The 18120-nt window shown below is 46.0% G+C and overlaps 1 protein-coding gene across 4 annotated transcripts in view; it reads left to right on the top strand.

Annotated features, from left to right (window-relative positions):
- Positions 1-16870, top strand: part of PAK1 (p21 (RAC1) activated kinase 1) — a 120913-nt gene extending 104043 nt beyond the window's left edge. For all 4 annotated transcript variants that reach the window (XM_066588268.1, XM_066588266.1, XM_066588265.1 and 1 more), the window contains exons 9-15: positions 9069-9117; positions 9333-9445; positions 9872-9989; positions 12999-13098; positions 13191-13387; positions 15555-15692; positions 16557-16870. In XM_066588268.1, the coding sequence (XP_066444365.1) occupies positions 9069-9117; positions 9333-9445; positions 9872-9989; positions 12999-13098; positions 13191-13387; positions 15555-15692; positions 16557-16643 (802 nt within the window). In that variant the 3' untranslated portion in view covers positions 16644-16870. The remainder of the gene's footprint in view (positions 1-9068; positions 9118-9332; positions 9446-9871; positions 9990-12998; positions 13099-13190; positions 13388-15554; positions 15693-16556) is intronic.
- The last annotated feature ends 1250 nt before the right edge of the window (positions 16871-18120 follow it).

Here is an 18120-nt window from a genome sequence, read left to right as displayed (position 1 = left end):
CTCGGCATGCAGATGAAGGGGACACTGTGCAGGGCTTGCTCTATCAGGCAGGAGGCGTCCTTTCGGTTTAATTACTGAAGTTGTAGTCAGATCAGCAAAATCGTCTCTCAATTTCTTGGAAGGTATTCCTGTCTCCACAACAAGGCAGACAGCCTGGAGCCACCTCCGGAGAACACCATACTTCGGGACCCGTTTCCTGCCCAAGCAACAGTCAAGGAGGAGTCTCCACGCAACAGCCGACTGCGTCACCAACCATGCACACTTTGGCGGAGTACCTTATATCCTCTCTAGATCATGCCCCCTCTTGCGTGACCTGACCCCCTGTACTTTGCGTAGTAGCAGTACTTCTTTAAATTTAGGTGTTTCTCAAGGAGTATCGAAGCCTCGTTAACCAGGTATGCCAAATTGTCTGAGAATTACACAACATGGAGCAATTAAGGGTTCCATAGCTTTTCTAAAAGAAGTGGCTTACAGGAGTTTTTATTGCAAAAAGTAGAGCAAAGCAACGTATAGTTGTCCAATCACAGTGGGCAGAACACCAAGTTACACCTTATTGCAGAAAAAAGTAGCAAATCAATATGAAAGTTAAGGACTAAGAAATGAATACATGATGTGACGTGTGCATACATGACTTACATTAATGAGAGTAAGGGATGCGGATACAATGAATGACTATGTTAGGAAATGCTCAAGGCCCCACTACCAAATACAGTTCAGTCTGAAGCGGCATATACTAGACTGAACTGTATTAACCCCTGAATAACAAGCAAAACACAATCCATCTTAACTCTTTCACAGCGCCTTGCTACACCCCGCAGCCTGGACAGGAAATCTATTTTTGAAAGAAATCATGACATTAAAGGGAATCTGTCGCGTTCCCACAGCACCGTAAACTAAGTTATGGTGCTGGTAGGGCACATGACAGGTCAGATTTTCGCACCGCCTTCAGAGTCCCGTGCGCGTGTTCGCTTATGCAAGTCTTTTTCCATGGTCCAATGGGTGGGCACGAATGTTTTTGTCTGATCATCTAGGCATACGCAGGTGCCTCAAACAGTTGGTACAAGCCCATTGCCTGATTCATGTTCATCAGCTGGTTGGATCTTTCATGCTGCCCAAAAAATAAATCCTCCCTGTCAGCAGCAGAGCTTCCCATGTAGACAGTGGATGTGCTGCCGGCAATGATGACAATGTGTGGGGGACGAACGGCTGTACGCGTGATCATTCATCCCCCATACTTCTTTATGAATCAACCTATTTGAAGGCCAGCTAAGCAAGTGCCAATCTTGTTGATCTGCACTGGGAGCGAGCGCTCTTATGTGAAAAGGTGTATTCGGTGAACTGTCCCTTTAATAAAGGAGATGGCTTCATTGGTGGGAAAACATGGCGGATTTCAAGAACTCTTCCATCTGGATTACAGAAGTTTAGAATATTAAAGTGGATTTCTATCTAGTATCAAAAATGATCAGTAATTCTACATCCTGTACAAAACCCAAAGAAGTTTTCCCCAAATTCTCTTCAGACGTTCCTTAGTTGCTAGACTTTTTTTCATTTTCCAACAGGAAGAGGCGGTCGTCTGCAGAGGTGGCCACCTATTTTTCCAGACTTTGGGCTAATCCACCAGCAAGGAAGAGACAACAAAGTATCAATATGAAAACAGGCAGATTTATCCTCCCAGGATTTTTTTTGAATTCGGTTTTTTTATTAACATGTGCATTGCAAAACACAGATTACAGATAAGTAATAAGAGTATTGTTAGATATACGATATACATATATAATTTGTTATGAATAAGTCAATGCTGTGTCATTGCTGTATTTCTCAAGTTGTATAGACAATTTCAACAGTAAACTTTTAACTTTTTAAACAACTTTGCTCTGTTTTGTTCTTGTTTCGAAAAAGGTAGAATGCAGGACTATAGGCGCTTCTTATTAAGGGAGAGGAGTGTAAGAGAGGGAGAGGAAAAAGAAGGGGGAGAGGGGGGGTAGGGAGAGTTTGTGGTTGGTTAAGGGGTGGCGGGGAATGGTTTGTGTAGTGGGGGCTCAGGGTTTACTCCATTGACAGGGTAGAATGGGCGTCCAACCAATTCCCCCATATTTTATGGAACTTGGCTGGGCAGCCTCGGCCTTGGTAGATTATTTTTTCGTAGGAAATGACGGTGTTCACCAGCTGGATCCAGTGTGGGATCGAAGGGACCTCTACGGCCATCCATCTCATGGCTATTACTTTTCGTGCCAGGAATAATGCTTTTTCAAGGAAGACGCGGGTGTGGTGCGGCCACATCTCCTCTTCCAGCAGGCCGAACAATGCTACTTTGGGGTCTAGGTCAACAGCTAATGGAGACGGTAATAGTGAATTTATAAGGTCGGTTATTTTTGACCAGTAGTCGTTGACTGGTGGGCATTCCCAAATTAAATGCCAAAAGTTCGCCTCTGGTTGGCGGCATCTGTGACAGGAACTTGAGGATGTATTGCCCATTTGGTGTAGACGACTGGGGGTGAGATAGGCTTGGTGGATTATGTATAGCTGAATTAGTTTATTGTTTATGGCCGGGGAGACTGACAGGTGGGATTCAGAGATGTCCTGCCATTCCTCAGGCGTAAGAGATGGGATGGCTTGTTTCCATTTGTCGTACACTGGAGGCGGGTTGGGGTCTATTTTAGCCGAGAGAAGGTGCGTGTATAGGGCAGAGATTAGTCCCTTAGGTCCTTGGGATTTGAGAATACCGATTGTGGGGAATTTAGATATGCGGGATGAGGTGGGCGGGAATTGGGAATTTAATGCGTGTCTTAGCTGGAAATACCTGAATAGCTGAAGCTGCGGAGATTGTAGCCTGTCGCGTAATTGTGTGAATGTAGAGAGTGTTTCTTCCATATATATGTCGCCCAGTGTGTGTACTCCCTGAGCCGTCCAATATTGTGGGTCTGGGACTGAGTGTAGTGCAGTGAGGCCCGGATTATCCCAAAGAGGGAGCTCGGGTATTGTGTTTTTGTATTGTTGTAGCGTCTTTACTTCCCTCCATACGCCAAGAGCTAATTTATGGAGCGGGACTGTGTCGGCGGGGTTGGTGCACTCTGGAAATTCTAAAAAATTTAGAAGATTATTGCCTTTTACTTGTTTTGCAAGCTGCTTATCTGCTATAGGCAGTTCCCTGTCCAGTACCCAAGCTCGTATGTTTCTCAGTTGTCCTGCCAGATAGTAGAGTCGAAGGTCCGGAAGGGCCATTCCTGCTTGTTCTTTGGGCCTTTGTAATGTAGTTAGGCCTAGCTTGGAGCGGGAGGAATTCCATATAAATGTAATAATAAGAGAATTTAAGGATTGAAAATAACGCTTGGGGACTCGTACCGGCATGTGTTGCAGTGTGTATAAGCATTTGGGCTGGATAGTCATTTTAATGAGATTTATGCGTCCGGCTACAGAGAGCGGTAGCTTGGCCCATCTCTTCAGTTTATGTTTGACATTGTCTAGAAGTGGGGTTATGTTTTCTGCTATGGCGTTGTTATGGTCGTGTGACATGAATATCCCTAGGTATTTAAATGATGAGACCGGTTTTAGTCCGTACCTGGTGACACAGGGGTCATTTTTTGGGTTGAGGTCAGTGTAGAGGAGTGTTGATTTGGACCAATTGACATATAGTCCCGAAAAATAGGAGAATCTGTCTATGTGAACCATAGCTTGGGAGAAGGAGTGTATTGGGTCCGATAGGAAGAGTATTGTGTCATCCGCATACATTCCCACTTTACTTTCGAGGTCTGCCCATTTAATGCCCTTCACTTCGGGGGTGTTTCTCAGGCGGATCGCTATAGCTTCAATGGCCATGGCGAACAGGGCCGGGGACAGGGGACATCCCTGTCGGGTGCCTCTTGCCAGTTGAAATTCAGTCGACGGGATGCCATTTACAATTACATTTGCGCTCGGGGATTTGTATATGATTTTAATCCATTGTTGAAATATAGGTCCAAATCCAAACCGGACCAGACAGGCCTCCAAAAAGACCCACTCCAACGAGTCGAAAGCCTTTGCCATGTCTAATGAGACCAGAGCCCAGGGCATGTTGTATTGCTTTCCTATCTGGATAGCCGTTTGGACTCTGCGGATATTTATCGTCGTGGACTTCCCTGGCATGAATCCCGTCTGGTCCGGGTGAATAATGGAGAGGATTACCCGATTTAGCCTAGTGGCCAGGATTTTAGTTAAGATTTTATAGTCTGTGTTTACCAATGAAATTGGGCGATAGGAGCTACAGTCTACAGGGTCCTTCCCGGGTTTCAGTATCACCACTATGGAAGCTTTATAGAATGAGGGCGGGAGTGATTTGTCTGTCTGGGCCTGATTTAGCGTTTCCAATAATAGTGGGGCTAATTGTTCGCTATATTTGCGGTACGTCTCTATCGGGAGGCCATCCGGGCCGGGTGACTTGTTGAGGGCCATGTCCTGAATTGTCTGTTGAATTTCCTCTAATGTGATTGGGGCTTCCAGGAGCTCAACCTGTTCCGCGGAGAGGGTTGGGAAGTTTAAGTCCTCTAGGTAACTTAGAATGTCTGTCAGGGTGTTCTGGGAGGGGGAGCTATATAGGTTAGTATAGAATTCCCTAAAGCAATTTGTAATGGATATGGCATCGGTCAGCTCCGCACCGTGTTGGTTCCTAATTTTAAGGACCGTGTTAGTGTTGTTATCGCGTCTAATGAGATTAGCAAGTAGGTGGCTGGATTGGTTTCCCAATTCAAAATAATGTTGTTTAGTAAAAAATAATTTACGCTTGGTTTTGGCATGTATCTGGTGTTTGTGGAGGCGGAGCAGAGCAAGCCAGGCCACTTGGTTGGCGTCTGTAGGGTTAGCTATATATGTTTTTTCGGCCTCCATTGTCTGATCTTCCAGCTCTTTGTCGGTTTGGGATGTCGACTTTTTAATATGCGAAATAGCTGATTTAAGAAACCCTCTAATGTAAGCTTTGAGAGTGTCCCATTTCAGGGCAGGGTGAGTATTGTCGTTGTGGGCATCTAGAAATAGGGATATATGAAAGGGTGTTTGATCATCTGATCCAATCAGCTTCAGCCAGAATGGGTGGAGTCTCCAGGTAGGGACTATGTTTTGTTGGGGAAATTTCAATGTTAGTAATATAGGGCTGTGGTCGGAAATGCCTCTTGGGCAGTGGGTAATGTTAGAGAGGGACAATGCTAGTTCTGCGGAGGTAAATACATAATCTATCCTCGCCAGCGCGTTGTAGCCCGGGGAATGACAAGTAAACTCCTGTGTATCGTTGTGTTGGTGACGCCAAAGGTCGATCCAGCCGACACTTTCGGTTAACTGCTTCAGGGAGGAGCTTGGAGTTGGGGCTATGTTGGGTGATGTGTGAAATCTGTCTATGTTGGGGTCCATTACCTTATTGAAGTCGCCCATACATATTACCTCTGCCAGTGGGTATTGATGTGCGTATGTTATAGCAGTTTGGAGAAGATGGAGGTTGCTGTGTGGGGGGTTGTAAATAGACAGGATCACATAGGGTTTGGAATCTATTTCGCCATAAATAAATATGGATCTCCCCTCGGGATCTCTGCGGACATTGATGGGGTTCCAGCGTAGCGACCTGTGTATCAGGACAGAGACGCCTCTAGAAAAGGAGGTGTGGAAGGAGTGAGCTATCCACTGTACCCATGGTTTCGCCAGGGTGTCAGCCCTTTCTTTGGTGAGGTGGGTTTCCTGTAAGCTTACAATGTGTGGATTGATTTGCTTGATGTATGAAAAGACTGCCCTTCGTTTGAGTGCAGTTTCCAGACCCCGGACGTTCCAACTAAGGCATTTTAGGGTCATATCTGACTACATGGGCGGGTTCTGTAAGTGTTATATCTATTCCCATAGAGTGGGGAGAGGGAAAGGTTGTTGGCATGCATGGGGGAAAAAGTTGTGTAAGCGCAGACCTGCGGAAAATATTAATACAGAGCAGTAAATAACAGTTTAAACTTTTAACTTTTGACATCCCGCTTAAATTTCAGCGTGGATGTCAAAACCAATATATGGAAAATTTACAAAACCGTTTAGCTACAATCTACTTAGAAGTAGCAGGTGTTATAATGTTGGGGGGGGAAAGAAGTATCCCGGTGGCCTATAGAGGTTGGTATCGATTCGCTAGGCCCAGAGGCGATTTGGAAGTGCCTTGGTCCTGCCTTTCACCATCTATAAGTCAGAGGGGTATCAGCCGCTTGGATTGTGATTAGGCTCAAGTCCTGGTATAAGTGCGGCAGGGTCAGTTGTCTTTCAGTGGCTCTGGGTGCATGTCCAGCCATTCCGCAGCCTCAGCGGGGGATTGAAGGAAGATCACTTTTCCTTGGGCTACGATGCGCAAGCGGGCTGGATACGCCATTGAGTATGGGATGTTTCTTCCCTTGAGTATTCTTTTGGCTTCTATGAAGGTGGCTCTTTGTTTTTGTAGTTCAGCGGAGAAGTCCGGGAATATAGAGATTGTTGCATTATTGTATTTTAATGGACCCTTCAGCCTAGCTTGGCGCAGTGCGGTGTCTCTATCTCTGCAGTTTAAGATCCTTGCTAGGAATGGACGCGGGGGGGCTCCCGGTTGTGGTGGTTTTGCTGGGACCCGGTGGGCTCTTTCCACTGTAAAATGAGCGGAAAAGGTGTCATCGCCCAATAGGGTTTTTAGCAAATTTTCAGTGAATGTTTCTGGGTGGGATCCTTCTGACTTTTCGGGAAGGCCTATTATGCGGAGATTATTGCGGCGTGACCGGTTTTCCAAGTCGTCCATTTTGGACTGGCAGAATTCTGTGACTCGTGTGGCTTTTTGGACGGCCGCGGAGAGCGGGCGTAGGGAGTTTTCTGTATTGGATATGCGGTCTTCCATCTCCTGCATTCTGCCTCGCATGTTCTGCAGGTCCTGCCGTAGCAGGGAGACATCAGATTTTATTTCTTCTATTTTGTTGGCAAGCGAGGACTTGCAGGTATTGATTGCGTCTAGGAGTTGTCGCATGGTCGGTTCTAAGGGGTGTCCCGTTTCGCCCTCGGGTTCTCTCATCTGAGCGGGTCGTGCCGCTCTGGGGGTATGCTCAGGGGTCTCAGTACGGACATATTCTTTCAACTTGTCGGCTGCTGACCCGCTTTTAGCCCGAGTGCTCATAATGAAGGATATTGAGTCGACTGTGAGGAAATGAGGATCTTTGTCTTTTCCCGATTTGTACGATTCTAGTAGCACTTGAAGGGTAAGGGACTTTGTCTTCTCTCCGTCAACTACAGTATGATATAAACGATGCCGGGGACTTTGGCATGCGAGGTAGATTAGTTGGCTGTTCTAGCGAATTGATGCTTTTCTTATGGGGCTTAGATGTTTTTGGCTGTAAGGTCCATATGGGTATACGGTTGCAATTGCTGTTAGAATATATGGATTTTTGTCTTCTCCTGCCTGATGTGGTGTAATATGAGGGATATCAAGACTATTGTTTGTAGTAGAGGCCGGTGGCAGCTTTAGCGGCTTGGTGCGGTTTTCAGAGTCTTAGATGTTGTTTACTGTAGAGCCTTTGTGGATTATTAAGTTGTGATGTCTGTTAGAGGGTAATGGTCCCGCAGTTTGGGCTGCAACTATACAGGATTTATCCGGTTTGGGGTCGTTAGAGAGGTAGGGGACAGCGTTGATCTCGCGTGGCGACACCGCTCATCAAAGATGGCACTGCTCCGTCCCGGCGCCTCAGGTACACAATTTGAGTTACAGGGGGTGTCTTTATTGGTCGGGTGGACTGAGATCCGTATAGGATTTGAGGTGTTAAAGCGGACCTCTCCTCTCTTTCCCTCCAGGGCACCAATGTGTATGTGGCAGTGTGGGCCGCTAGGGTTAAGATGGATTATAACGTCCTGAGTTATTTGCCCGGTTTATCGCTCCGGGGGGGGGGGGGGCGATGATGTTGGGTGGATGTGTTGTCCCCCAGCCCCCACAGGTTACTCACAGTTCTGCCGCTGGCTCCGCTGGGCCGGGTCCAGAGGGCTGGATCTTCAGGTGTCCGGCAAGTGTTGATGCGGTGTTGTAAGGCAGCAGGACGGCCGGGTGAGCCGCGGCCTCCCACGCAGTTGTTATGGTGGTTGGTGAGGTCCGGAGGCTAGGAGGTCGGCCGCGCTCCCCGTCTAAGGGGGGGTCCGATCACCCTCCGGCCGCAGAGGATCCCCGCGCAGTCCGGAGACGGGCGGCTGCAGAGCCCGTGGCTTCGGTCAGGATCCGGCAGCAGGAGCCTCCCGTTTGAAGGCGAGAGGGCGGGCCCCTCGGCCGCAGGGAGAGCGGGCACGGCTCGGCCCGCTGCTAGGCACGGGGCGCCGACAGCCGGCGGCGGAGGACCGGAAGCGGCGGGGTGGCCGGCGGTACGGCTCCTGGTGTGAGGAGGTGGGTCGCTTGGCTCCGCGGGTCAGGATCCGGATCGGTGGCTTTCGCCTCGCTAGGATCGCGGGCAGCCGGCGACAGCAGAGGAGGAAGGGAGAGAGATCCGGAGCAGATGCAGCGGTCGGGTAAGTCACGGGTCCCAGAGGGGGTGAGGGAGGACGGTCCGGTGTGCAAGCAGGGGGTCAGTGAGGTCGGCAGCAGGCAGCGGGCGGGAAACACAGCAGGGCGTTGGCGCGGCCTCTCCTCCGTCTCGGCCCGCAGCCTTGTAGCAGGGGTCAGGAGGCTGTAATTGCCCCCAGCTGCGGTCCGATGGTTCTTGCAGGGTCTATGGGTCCATAGGCGATGTTCTGGACATCAAAGGTCCGTAGAGGCCAGGATTTTATGCGGATTTTGGCAGTTTCCCCGGGGAGCTCTCCTTACTTGCGACTCTCCATGTTGGTCGCTAGCCACGCCCCCCCTATCCTCCCAGGATTGTGGGATGGGTGACCACCGCTATAGAAACTGTCATGGCCGCCTCTTCCTGTTAAAAAAAAAATTGTAAAAACAAAGCTCAGTAAGGAAGGAACATCTGAAGGGAAGTTTAGGTCTTGAGGGAAGAGACCAACTCAGTGTAAGTTATATGATACATAACTACTGGAGATGTCTGGTTCCTGATGGACATGCCCTTTAAGCATTTGAACTCCTCTGTTGTTCCTCACAGGGCATCGGGAACGGTTTATATTGCGTTGGACGTGGCCACCGGACAAGAGGTAAGGAGCCTGATGTAGTAGGAGGGTTGAGGGGACCCCACACCCCTCTAGCCTCCAGCATTTGTCCCATTGTGGGGGCCGCACTCCATGTTTTCTGAGGTCCCCATAGAGCCCTCCCCTCTTTCTCTCTATTTACCCTTCAAACCGTTTTAGCACTCTTTTTTTTTTTTGTTTTCGGGATTTGTCCTCCCATTCTCTGCATTTTTTTTGTACAGGTAGCCATAAAGCAGATGAATTTACAGCAGCAGCCAAAGAAAGAGTTAATTATTAACGAGATCCTCGTAATGAGGGAAAACAAGAATCCAAACATCGTCAACTACCTTAACAGGTGGGATTTATTTGGAGGGGGGTTGGATTTGGGTGTAACTTGCATTTTCTGCAAATTTTGAGTACGAACTGTATGTCCACATGGGATGTATTTTCCACTGCAGACCCACATGTATTGCAGGCAGATTTAACCCTTTGATGGAAAGGGGGAAGATCCTCCGAATAAATTGACACACCATGGACCTAAAATCCACACAATGGTTCAGTTTGCGTTGTGGGTTTTTTCAGTGCGTGGATGGGATTACTGGGCTTGTACTAAAATACACTGTGGATTTACTGCATGCAAATCCGCAACATGTGAACGTACTCTTGGGTGAAACCACATGGTGAGGCTGGCTGCATGCACCCAAACCACGTCCACCTGCAGTGGTCATTGATTCCATGATTTTGCCAACTCCTAATCATGGCATAACCTCTGTGATTGCAGTTACCTGGTTGGGGAAGAGCTGTGGGTGGTGATGGAGTACCTGGCTGGAGGGTCCCTCACGGACGTCGTCACCGAGACCTGCATGGCGGAAGGACAGATAGCCGCCGTGTGTAGAGAGGTGATTTGGTGTTTATACCCATATGCACATCATTGCCGATGTTCAAGTCAAGCAGACATACATATTAGTTTGGATGCAGATTTTGATTCACATAAGTCCTCCATGAAAGTAGTAGATTACAAAAAAGTAGTCACCACAAATATGGGGGTTACATACTCCTCTACCTGTTGGTATTTTATGTAATTATCAATGTTGCAGGGGTTAATGACCATTAGTAAATAAACAGCACGGTGCAAACATTTTAGGTAGGAGTGAAAAAATGCTGTACCGTATAGGCCCATGTACACGGAGCGACGATCGCTCAAAAATCGCTCAAACGACAGTCTGAGTGACAGCTTTGAGCGATCATTTTGCATAAACGATAAAGTAGCTACCCAGCTACTTAATAGCTTATTAGCGTGCAAATGAAGCCTTTAGCTGAAAGCAGTTATTAACTGGAGGGCTCTTATCTGCTTCCAGCTCCTTTGTTCTACGGGAAATAATGCTATCAGCACTACCTGCGGAGAACTGCTGATAAGACCACACAGTGATTTTTAGGTTGACCTGAATTTAACGATCAGCTAGCAGTGCACAATGGCCGTGCGTTTAGACGTAACGATTATCACTCAAACGATCGCCTTTTAGTGATTTTTGAGCGATCATCACTCTGTGTAATTGGGCCTTTAGAATACTTTCAGGGACAGAAGGGTTAATAGTTTATTTTTGTCGGTTAACAAAATGCAAAGTGAGTGAACAAAAGAGAAATCTAAATCCCACAGCCGCATCAGTTCTTCTAGGTACACTTGCACACAGTCAGGGATTTTGAAGGATTATAGTCAGGTGTACCAGATGGGTGATTATGATCATTTTCATGTGTAGATTGAAACATAGTCATAAACTGAAACAGAAACAACTGTGGAGGAGGCTTAAAATTGGGCAAGGAACAGCCAGACTCGGCTACAAAGGTGAGGTTGTGGAAGACTGTTTAAGGTCACAGTTCATACACCATGGTAAGACGGTGCGCAGCAACAAGACTCAAGATAGTTATACTACATTATCTCCCAGGCAGAAGCAGACTGAGGTTGCAAAATGTTCTGTTTTGAAGAAGCTCACAAATGGGCAATGTTGGCCGAAAACTGCGTCTGCAGTCCTCAAAGTAACTTAGTGCAGCAGACAAAAGACGACATGGTTACTGCACTTTAAAATCGGATGATGTCCAGCAGTGCCATCAGCTCAGAACTATCAGAAACCAGTGGGACCAGGTACACCCATCTACTGTTCAGAGAAGTCAGGCCAGAAGTGATCTTCATGGAAGAACTGTCGTCAAAACGTTTAAGCGACTCAACTAGGCTGGAGTGCAGAAAAATGGCAGGAGGTGCTCTGAACTGATGAGTTACCATGTGAAATATTTGGCTGTAACAGAAGGCAGCTTGTTTGCTGAAGGGCTGGAGAGCGGTACAATAATAGTGTCTGCAGGCAGCAGTGAACAATGGAGGAGAGCAGTACAATACTGAGTGTCTGCAGGCAGCAGTGAACAATGGAGGAGGGCAGTATAATGAGTGTCTGCAGGCAGCAGTGAAGCATGGTGGAGAGCGGTACAATACTGAGTGTCTGCAGGCAGCAGTAAAGCATGGTGGAGAGTGGTACAATACTGAGTGTCTGCAGGCAGCAGTGACGCATGGTGGAGAGCGGTACAATACTGAGTGTCTGCAGGCAGCAGTGAAGCATGGTAGAGTGGTACTATACTGAGTGCAGGCAGCAGTGAAGCATGGTGGAGAGCGGTACAATACGGAGTGTCTGCAGGCAGCAGCGAAGCATGGTGGAGAGCGGTACAATACGGAGTGTCTGCAGGCAGCAGCAAAGCATGGTGGAGAGCGGTACAATACTGAGTGTCTGCAGGCAGCAGTGAAACTTGTTGAAGGTTCCTTAAGTTTTCAGCTGCATTTTGGTAAATGGAGTTGGGGGTTTGGTCAGGATTCATGGTGTCCTTAATGCTGAGAAATACAGGCAGATACTTATCCATCATGTGATACCATCAGGGAGGAGCCTGATTGGCTCCATTAATTCTGCAGCAGGACAACAACCCTAAATATACAGCCAATGTAATTAAAGGCCCATTTACACACACACATATCTTTCAAAAGATTGAAAGATCAGCGATCGTTTTGCGTAAAGTACTAATAGGCACTAATTGCTACCAGAACTTTATTAGCTTTATTTGCATGCAAATGAGCTTGTGGGAGCTGTCACAGAACTCAGCAGGAAGCCTGAGCTCTGTAATTGGCTCCATTGTTCAGCCACAGGCTCCCCGTGGAGAATTCAGCACAAAGGACAGTGTTCTGCTAAAAACTGAGAACAGCTGTAACAAAGTTATGCAGGGTGCAGTACTGCTTATCAGCTGTTCTGCTGAACACTGTTTTCAAGCAAAACTGAAAACCGTGGTTTGGCTGAACAGTGAAAGATGGGCACCTTTAGATACAACGATTATCGCTCAAAAGTGTACGAAAACTGTGTGCAAGTGCACCTAGAAGAACTGATACTGCCTAGAAGGTAAAGGGCGGTCACATCGAATTTTAATGGGATTTACATTTCTCTTTTGTTCAGTTACTTTGGATTTTGTTAATTAATAGAAAATAAACCATTAACCCTTTCCAATCCAATTTGTATCCTGGTTTTCCTAGTGGCTTACTCTTTTTCTGCCGTTATACAGCAGTGCTATCTGCTGGCTAAAGCCAGTACTGCATGAGATGACACGTTAGATAGGCTCCAACAGCAGAGAGGCTGGCAATATACAGTAAAAGAACCCCGATGGACGTCTTCTAACATCAAAGCTGTACAGCCTTAAATCATAATGTCTTCAGACGTCAGACAATGGATTGGAAAGGGTTAACCCTTCCATCCCTGAAAGTATTCTTAGTCTGTAACCTCTTTTCCATACCTGCCTAAAACCTTTGCACAGTAAAGCATGTATAACATTATGTAAGGGAATGTGTCTGTTCCAGCTCCACATCTGTCGTGTCTTCTCTACAGTGTCTCCAGGCATTAGAATTCCTGCACTCCAACCAAGTCATCCACCGGGATATAAAAAGCGACAACATCCTGCTGGGGATGGACGGATCCGTGAAGCTAAGTATGTGACTCCTGCCCGGCATGTATATAGAGAGGGGAGAGGATACTGAGAGGCAGCAGCGTTAGAGGTGAATGTTTTCTGTCGTCTTTTAGCGGACTTTGGCTTTTGCGCTCAAATCACACCTGAACAAAGTAAGCGCAGCACAATGGTCGGGACCCCCTACTGGATGGCGCCGGAAGTGGTAACACGCAAAGCGTATGGTCCTAAAGTGGATATCTGGTCTCTGGGGATCATGGCCATAGAAATGGTAGAAGGAGAGCCGCCATACTTGAATGAAAACCCTCTGAGAGTAAGTTATACCATTGTGTATATAGGAGGCAGTATTATAGTAGTTATATTCTTGTACATGGGGGGCAGTATTATAGTAGTTATATTCTTGTACATAGGGGGCAGTATTATAGTAGTTATATTCTTGTGCATAGGGGGCAGTATTATAGTAGTTATATTCTTGTACATAGGGGGCAGTATTATAGTAGTTATATTCTTGTACATGGGGGGCAGTATTATAGTAGTTATATTCTTGTACATAGGGGCAGTATTATAGTAGTTATATTCTTGTACATAGGGGCAGTATTATAGTAGTTATATTCTTGTACATAGGGAGGAGTATTATAGTAGTTATATTCTTGTACATAGGGAGGAGTATTATAGTCGTTATATTCTTGTACATAGGGGGCAGTATTATAGTAGTTATATTCTTGTACATAGGGGCAGTATTATAGTAGTTATACTCTTATACATAGGGGGGCAGTATTATAGTAGTTATATTCTTGTACATAGGGGGCAGTATTATAGTAGTTATATTCTTGTACATAGGGGCAGTATTATAGTAGTTATATTACATAGGAGGCAGTATTATAGCAGTTATACTTTTGTACTTAGTAGGCAGTATTATAGTAGATATATTCTTGAACATCGGGGGCAGTATTATAGTAGTTATATTCTTGTACATAGGGGGCAGTATTATATTAGTTATATTCTTGTACATAGCGGGGCAGTATTATAGTAGTTATATTCTTGTACATAGGGGGCAGTATTATAGTAGTTATATTCTTGTACATAGCGGGGCAGTATTATAGTAGATATATTCTTGTACATCGGGGGCAGTATTATAGTAGTTATATTCTTGTACATAGGGGGCAGTATTATAGTAGTTATATTCTTGTACATAGGGGGCAGTATTATAGTAGTTATATTCTAGTACATAGAAGCAGTATTATAGTAGTTATATTCTTGTACATAGGGGCAGTATTATAGTAGTTATAGTCTTGTACATAGGGGGCAGCATTATAGTAGTTATATTCTTGTACATAGGGGGCAGCATTATAGTAGTTACATTCTTGTACATAGGGGGCAGAATTATAGTAGTTATAGTCTTGTACATAGGGGGCAGTATTATAGTAGTTATATTCTTGTACATAGGGGGCAGCATTATAGTAGTTACATTCTTGTACATAGGGGGCAGAATTATAGTAGTTACATTCTTGTACATAAGAGCAGTATTATAGTAGTTATATTCTTGTACATAGGGAGCAGTATTATAGTAGTTATATTCTTGTACATAGGGGGCAGTATTATAGTAGTTATATTCTTGTACATAGGGGGCAGCATTATAGTAGTTACATTCTTGTACATAGGGGGCAGAATTATAGTAGTTACATTCTTGTACATAAGAGCAGTATTATAGTAGTTACATTCTTGTACATAGGGGGCAGTATTATAGTAGTTATATTCTTGTACATAGGGGGCAGTATTATAGTAGTTATATTCTTGTACATAGGGGGCAGTATTATAGTAGTTATATTCTTGTACATAGGGGGCAGTATTATAGTAGTTATATTCTTGTACATAGGGAGCAGTATTATAGTAGTTATATTCTTGTACATAGGGAGCAGTATTATAGTAGTTATATTCTTGTACATAGGGGGCAGTATTATAGTAGTTATATTCTTGTACATAGGGGGCAGTATTATAGTAGTTATATTCTTGTACATAGGGGGCAGTATTATAGTAGTTATATTCTTGTACATAGGGGGCAGTATTATAGTAGTTATATTCTTGCACATAGGGGGCAGTATTATAGTAGTTATATTCTTGCACATAGGGGGCAGTATTATAGCAGTTATATTCTTGTACATAGGGGGCAGTATTATAGCAGTTCTATTCTTGTACATAGGGGGCAGTATTAGAGTAGTTACATTCTTGTACATAGGGGGCAGTATTATAGTAGTTATATTCTTGTACATAGGGGGCAGTATTATAGCAGTTCTATTCTTGTACACGGGGCAGTATTATAGCAGTTATGTTCTTGTACACGGGGCAGTATGAGAGCAGTTATGTTCTTGCACACAGGGGGCGATATAGTAATGATGTTCTTGTACATAGTGGCAGCATTTGGCAGGATACTTCTTAATAGATTGCCATTGTTTCTTGAGCTATAACATTTTTGTACACAGGCGCTCTATCTTATCGCTACAAATGGTACTCCTGAGCTGCAGGAGCCAGAGAAGTTGTCCGTTACTTTCAAGGACTTTCTCAACCAATGCCTGGAGATGGATGTAGAGAAGAGAGGATCAGCCAGAGATCTCCTACAAGTGAGTCTTCCTCCATCTCTTGGCTAAAGAACACTAAATGACCAGTCCTGTTAATGACCTGTGATTGTGTCTGTATCTCGGGTTATCACTCTGATACTTGTGTATCTATAGATGAGGATATAGATGAAGCTCCCACCCCCGTACAGGTTTGCAGTAGAGGATAATTCGGCATTGTCCTGTCCTCTCTCTACGTTGCACTGTGCTTGGCTTTCCTCCCGCTGACGATCGTGCGTTGAGCAGCTGGCCTTTCCTGCGGAGCGGCTTGTGTTCTGTGATTGACGGAGCGCTGAGTTCATCATATATAAATAGATTCTCCATAGAAATATCACAGAATCCGGCACACTGAACTCAATGCTGATCCGTCATCCTCACCCATGTGGCGCTGGCAGCTGAAGCGCTCTACTTGAGGATATCGTGATACAATATGTGCAGTGGGGGGGGGGGGGGGAGCATTGTAGTGCTTACGGGGTCAGCTGGGTCGGGGTCCTGGAGTTGGGGCTTGCTTTTTGAGGGTGAGGGTGGTAGCACTGAGCATCATTTTAAATGGAAATTTACATATAATTGAATGCTTCACTCTTCTGCTGCTCTTACATTTTGACCTGTACTCCAGTCACATCCAAAGCTGCATTCCATTAACACTGTACTGACGTGCAGAGCTGTAATGCTACACTGCAATACTGTTGCACTACTTTACAGTGTTTGGCTTAAGCGTTGCGTCTCTCACAGTGCCGTACAGTGGAGCATGCTCTAGATGTCAACGCTCTCAACTTTCAATCTTACAATAGAGCTGCAGCATTATACTCCATTCACAACCAAAGCTGCGTTCATAAGATGATAATTTATGTTAATGTTTCCATTCTACAGCACCCGTTCCTGAAGACCGCCGAACCGCTCTCCAGTCTCACACACCTGATCATCGCAAGTAAGGAGGCAGCCAAGAAAAACCGCTAAGTAATGGGACTCGTTGACTCTTGGCCTCGGCGTAATGACCACGGACGGCTTTTCTGCGTGTTCTCGCCCAAAGCTGCGAGTAGAGATCCTGCAGCCGCTCCTTGGAGAGTAACAGACTGGACTGCTTGCGACGTTTATATGGAGAAGAGAAGTTTCTCTTTTTATGATTTTGGAGTTTTGACGATTAATGATGTGAATAAAGGAAACATCTTGTTCGCCAAACGTTACGGGGTGCGAGGTGTCCGGCATATGGAGCATCATGGAGGCAATGTGGGATCACTTAAAGGACCGGCACACCTAAAGTCAGAAGAGTTCTAGGAGGAGCCGCGGGCATCTGCGTCACTATGGATGGAAATCTATCTGCGGGTCATCAGTACTGGAGATACGTGACTTAAGCGGGTTCCCCCACCACCTAAAATTGCTCCACAACCCTTCTGTACTTTCTGGCTGCTGCTGACCAGGACATGTGACTGCTGCAGCCAATCACTGACCACTGCACTGACTGTCTAAAGCCAGTGATTGGCTGCAGCAGTCACATGTCCTGATCAGCAGCAATCAGGAAGTATATAAGGGTTGTGGAGCAATTTTAGGTAGTGGGAAAACCCCTTGTAAGGGCTCATTCACATGGGAGTACGGGGGTTTTAGGCCGTGAAATATGCAGTCTTATTGACTTCTGTCGGCTATTTTGGTCCGTAATACCGACTAAAATAGGACTAGCTGAAAATTAGGTCCGGATGCAACAATACAAATCAATGGATATAAAAGACCCATGTGAATGAGCCCTTGGTGTAATGCTCGCTTTACTTGAAGCAAGCAACAAGCGAGTATATCGCCACTTATGAGCCTTTTATGCATGCCAGTAATGATATATTAATGTGGTAGCGGGTATGTAGGAGCGCCTCCTAGTGGACAGAAAAGGACGGATTTTCAGATTTGGAATATCCATGTAGAATTTGCTGCGTTACCCACGGTCGGATTATCACCCCAAATAACGCAGTGACCTATCGCCCGTGGACAGGAGCTTCTTAAGGGCTAATGCCCACGGCCGGATTTCTGCTGCGGTTTATGCGGCGTAAATCCGCTGCGGAAAAACACTGCTATTGGTTTCTATTGATCCTCATAGATCAGTGCACACAAGCGTGATTCTGCCACTGATTTAGGGCTCCTGACCATGGGCGTAGCGATATCCTTTGGTAGATCGCCGCCGTGGGAACCGCTGCCGGGGACCAGAGCAGGGGCTGACGGCTCTCCGCGCTGAGCCTATCTGACAGATTGGCTCGCCGTGGAGAATCGCGGCAAATCATGATTTAAATCCCACAAGCGGAGAATCGCTATGATTCTCCGCCCGTGGACAGCGGTGCTGCGCTTTTCATAGTAGTCTATGAAAAGCATTCACTGCGTTCCCCTGTATCTGACATCCTGTTGCCATGACAACCCAGGGAAACAGAGGGAGCGTAAATCCGTGGCGGAAAAATGC

The sequence above is a fragment of the Eleutherodactylus coqui genome, chromosome 1, assembly GCF_035609145.1.
Source record: "Eleutherodactylus coqui strain aEleCoq1 chromosome 1, aEleCoq1.hap1, whole genome shotgun sequence".
Lineage (NCBI taxonomy): Eukaryota > Metazoa > Chordata > Amphibia > Anura > Eleutherodactylidae > Eleutherodactylus > Eleutherodactylus coqui.
Note: the sequence above shows the minus strand (reverse complement) of the source record. Positions and strands in the feature narration are given on the sequence as shown.